We start from the raw sequence: 4147 nt of genomic DNA, 5'->3' as shown, positions 1-4147 counted from the left end.
ATGGCTTGCAATCACATCTAAAATCTCAATGTTATTGTAGAAGTGTTGTGTTAATCCCACAGTGATAATCTTGAATCACTATGAATCATTCTTGTGTTGAGCTAACTACACAATTATAAAATGATAAAAAACACCTAGGGTAAAGAGAGTTCCTGGATGAAAACCATTGAATTGTTTTCCTATTGCTAAAATAGTAAAAAGGCTCAGAGGCAAGAAATAAAAAACTTTAAGGTTGCTACATTACCAAATGATGGTATAAAGGATAATATGAGCCCGTTTTGGAACCAAACAAATACCAAGACTATTCTACATGAATGCTATTCAGTTTTTCTTATACAATTATTGTACTACGTGTGCAAAACAAGTATATGACACCACTCTCTTGCCAAACTTGAGCTAATTAATGCTTTTTTACACAGAAAATAAAACATTTTGAATAAGTGTGTCATAGCTGTTGGTTTTGTTCATGTAAAAATGAAATTTTATATACTAAAATAAATCTAATACATTTTTCATTTTAATTATTGAACGTTTTCAATAAAACACTATGAAAGAACAGAACATTTTAAATTCAGGACATTTTCCTTCATGGGGAAAGTTTTAAATGTTTTAAAGAGTAACCTCATGTATTATTAAAACAACTTAGCACTAGTGGAACTACTTGAGACTTACTTAAAAGTTTTTTGTTTTTTTAATTTAAAATAAGATGGGAACAAACTTTGTGTAACTTAGCAGTTGATATTTTTTCACTTTTCTCAAAACATTTAACAGTATGGGTGATATGCAGGCATGATAGCTGTAATGTAGAAATACTCTGAAACAACTGTACTTAAACTACACAATTCTATTTTGAAAAATGCATAGTTCATTCTTTCTAATTACAAACAAATAGAACAATTGGTTAATTCTTTCAATCCACCTTTTGTACTCTTAAAATAGAAATGATACAAGTACATATAAATGACCTAAGATACATAAGGAAAGCTTTCTGAAAAATTTTCCCCTCTCATAATTTTTGAAACTTTCATACAGGATATGTGTGTTCCAGTAGCTATTTATAAAAAAAATTACATATACAGTCTGAGGTGAAAGTAACCCAAGATCATCTCACATTCAACGTTATATTTGTCCACTTGTCCCTATATAGTGACAAATATAACCCAACAGTACTGAAAGAGTTAAACCATCTGATGGGATTAAGTATTGGTGATTTTCAGAGCATCATTTTTTCTACAAAAAGCAAAATGTGGTACAAAGAAAAACAATGTATTTTTGCTCTTACATACCTACTATACATAACAGAAGGTTATGAAGAAAGAGCAGCCATTTTTACAAGGAATGAATTAATAAAAGATCCAACATACAAGTTATCTTGGAATTCCAAAACTTCTGAAAGATATGATATACTTCCATCAGGGGAGTGCATACTACGTAAAATTTCTCCATCAGAATTCAACTCCATTATCATTCCATATTTTGGAAGAAGTTGGAAAATCAGGGTAAAATGCTCTGCCTGTTGGGAGAAAAAAAAAGAAGCTAATTTTTCTACAAATTTCTTGCCACAACAAAGTTTGAAACTGCATTTGGAAAATTAGCAATTACATCTAGAGAATGCAGACAATTTTTACACATTAATTTACATGTGAAAATAAAATGTCAATCAGAATGTTTAACCTGAATAAGATATATGTGTAACGTTCATAAAAAGTACTTTTATTTCATTAAAATGTTACAACAATACAAATAATTCAAGAGTTAACAAAACACATAAGATTATGTACTGATTAATTTCAAAAAAAGTGTTTAAATATCATAAAATATAATGGTTAAAGCATTTCTTACATAGTAATCCATTGGCAAAACTTTGCAGAAAGATCAGAGCCAGAAAATACATTTATGTAGAACAAAGATAGACAGTAGTTACTAAATACAATAATTAAAAGTACAGTCACTATTTGTATTAGAAGTACTACACAGAAAAAAACCTATAGATTTAAGCCTCATTAATTTTCAAAATTAGAATGGCTTCTTTTTTAACAAGGTAAACTTTTTGAAAATTACATTATTCATAAACAACAAATGCTTAAATCAAATTGCATTTGTATCATTTAAAATACTTTAGTTAAAATACATAATAACCCATAACCTTGAAAGCTAAATCCTTCAAGACAGGAGAAGGCCAAAACTGAAGAATATAGTTAAGGCAGGAAGCAGCAAAGAAAGAAAACCTAGCTATGACTTTTCTAACCAGTGGGTACTCGGCTAAATAATCACACAGCGCCAATGATGAAGAATTACGGCCTGCTGTTAGAGCTACCCAATAACCACCAGTGGAACTTGGACGAATATTATCAGGTTCTCCTGGAAATCTGTCAGCAAATGTTGTTGTCTGACCTGCATTAGAACCTTTCAAAGCAATTCTGAAAGATAAGTTAAAAATTAATAATTTGGTATCATGTACATGTAATAAATTTTAAGATCTTTGTTCAAATAATTAAAACTTAATGCATCATAAACAATTACTTAAAGTGTTCATGTAAATTGTACTACAAAAATAAAAACTTCACTGAATAGTTTTTCACATAACAGATACAAATTTTATAAAATCACAGAACTGTCTTTAACATCACGGTTTTTCGATGCATATTTTGAAAAGATAAGGATATTAAAACGTTTATGTTTAGTACTTATTTCCCTAAAGAAGTTCAAGATGTTAAGGAGGATAACCTTAATGGGAATACCCCCAAAAACTATGGAAGCCAACTCACTGTTCTTAGGTTTTGAAGTTTCAGCAAGTAAGTCTCCTGACTGACATTTCTTAGCAGAGCCACTGAAATAAAGAATATCTCACCCTGACATTTGTCTGATAATGCAGGGGTAGTTAAGAAATGAAGCGCAGGCAGTTTGTTACATGAAGGTAATATATTTGGAACAGAGGCTTAGATTTGTGACCTAAAAAGATCCTGCACAAAAATTTAGAAGTTGAAGATAACATAAAGACAAATTCAGATTTTGAACCTAATGACCCTACCCACCATGGTTTTGTGAACCTTCCAAAACACACACAACACTATACGTAGAAGAGATCCAATGAAAGTGCTCATTTAACCTTAGTTATTATTAACCTGCTGGTTGATCCTCGTTCAAGACCAAAGCAGTATAATTGTGTCAATCCAGGTATTTTAAACAACCCAGGTGGCACTCAGTTGTTAGGATTCTCAATCAATAAAACAATCAAAGAACTGAAGGACTATCCCAAGACAGGTAGGCATAAAAAAAACACATGTAATTAATGAATTTATCAAGGTATTCATCAAAAGTGTAAATGATATTTTGTCAGCCTGAAGAGAGAAAAATCACTAAATTGTATCATGATTCATTAGAAATTCAGAAACTCCAGTTTACACTTTGAGCTGCTACAATCAAACTTAAGCAGCTGCATAAAAATGGCAACCAATGGTGTAAACAGTGAAAGTTAAATGTTGTTGAAAGAAAATGATAAGACAAAAATATCTGTATCAGGAAACAATTACATCTTCATCTTAGAACAGAGGTTAGAAGATCAAACAGTTAAAAGCTTGGAATCAAAGAAATAATTAGGCATTACAGAAAATTCTTGCACAGACGTAAAATATAAGTCATTTAATAGGTAAATAATCATAAATGCATATTATACTATAACAGTTATAAGTATCTGTATCTCTTGTGTTCAGAATTTAACAAACAATATGATTTTTTGTTTGCTTACACATTTATCAGCTAAACAAACATTTACACAGAAACTAAAATTACACCCACACTCACTTCAGAATTCTTCGATTGCTCCATTCTGCAATCAATAATTCTGATTTATCATGAGAAAGCTGAACTCCATTTGGGAAATACAAGCCATCTGCAACAACTTTGATTGCTTTTGTGTGAAGGTTAAATGATAGTACTCTATAGACAAAGAAACAACAAGTGATTTGATTAAAACAAAGTATTCTAGAAAATAATCTAGATGTAACAAGTATGTAAAAAAAACAAGCTGAAAACACATGTTGTGATAGCAACTAAAATGAAAAATCAAACAAATCATAGTAAGGTAAACAAAAAGTAAGTCATGCAGGCCAAATAGTAGATCTCACTGTAAAAGTTACAAATATTA

The 4147-nt window shown here is 30.3% G+C and overlaps 1 protein-coding gene across 3 annotated transcripts in view; it reads right to left on the bottom strand.

Annotated features, from left to right (window-relative positions):
* Nucleotides 1-315: 315 nt before the first annotated feature.
* Nucleotides 316-4147, bottom strand: part of LOC106457244 (adipocyte plasma membrane-associated protein-like) — a 26920-nt gene continuing 23088 nt past the window's right edge. For 2 of the 3 annotated variants that reach the window (XM_022383078.1, XM_022383077.1), the window contains exons 7-9: nt 3805-3939; nt 2147-2420; nt 316-1513 (exon numbers count right to left, since the gene is read on the bottom strand). In XM_022383078.1, coding sequence (XP_022238786.1) covers nt 1307-1513; nt 2147-2420; nt 3805-3939 — 616 coding nt within the window. In that variant the 3' untranslated portion in view covers nt 316-1306. The remainder of the gene's footprint in view (nt 1514-2146; nt 2421-3804; nt 3940-4147) is intronic. The other variant, XM_022383079.1, reaches the window with a different exon arrangement.

Source organism: Limulus polyphemus, unplaced genomic scaffold (assembly GCF_000517525.1).
Source record: "Limulus polyphemus unplaced genomic scaffold, Limulus_polyphemus-2.1.2 Scaffold307, whole genome shotgun sequence".
Classification (NCBI taxonomy): Eukaryota; Metazoa; Arthropoda; class Merostomata; order Xiphosura; family Limulidae; genus Limulus; species Limulus polyphemus.
This window is presented reverse-complemented; position numbering and strand designations above follow the sequence as displayed.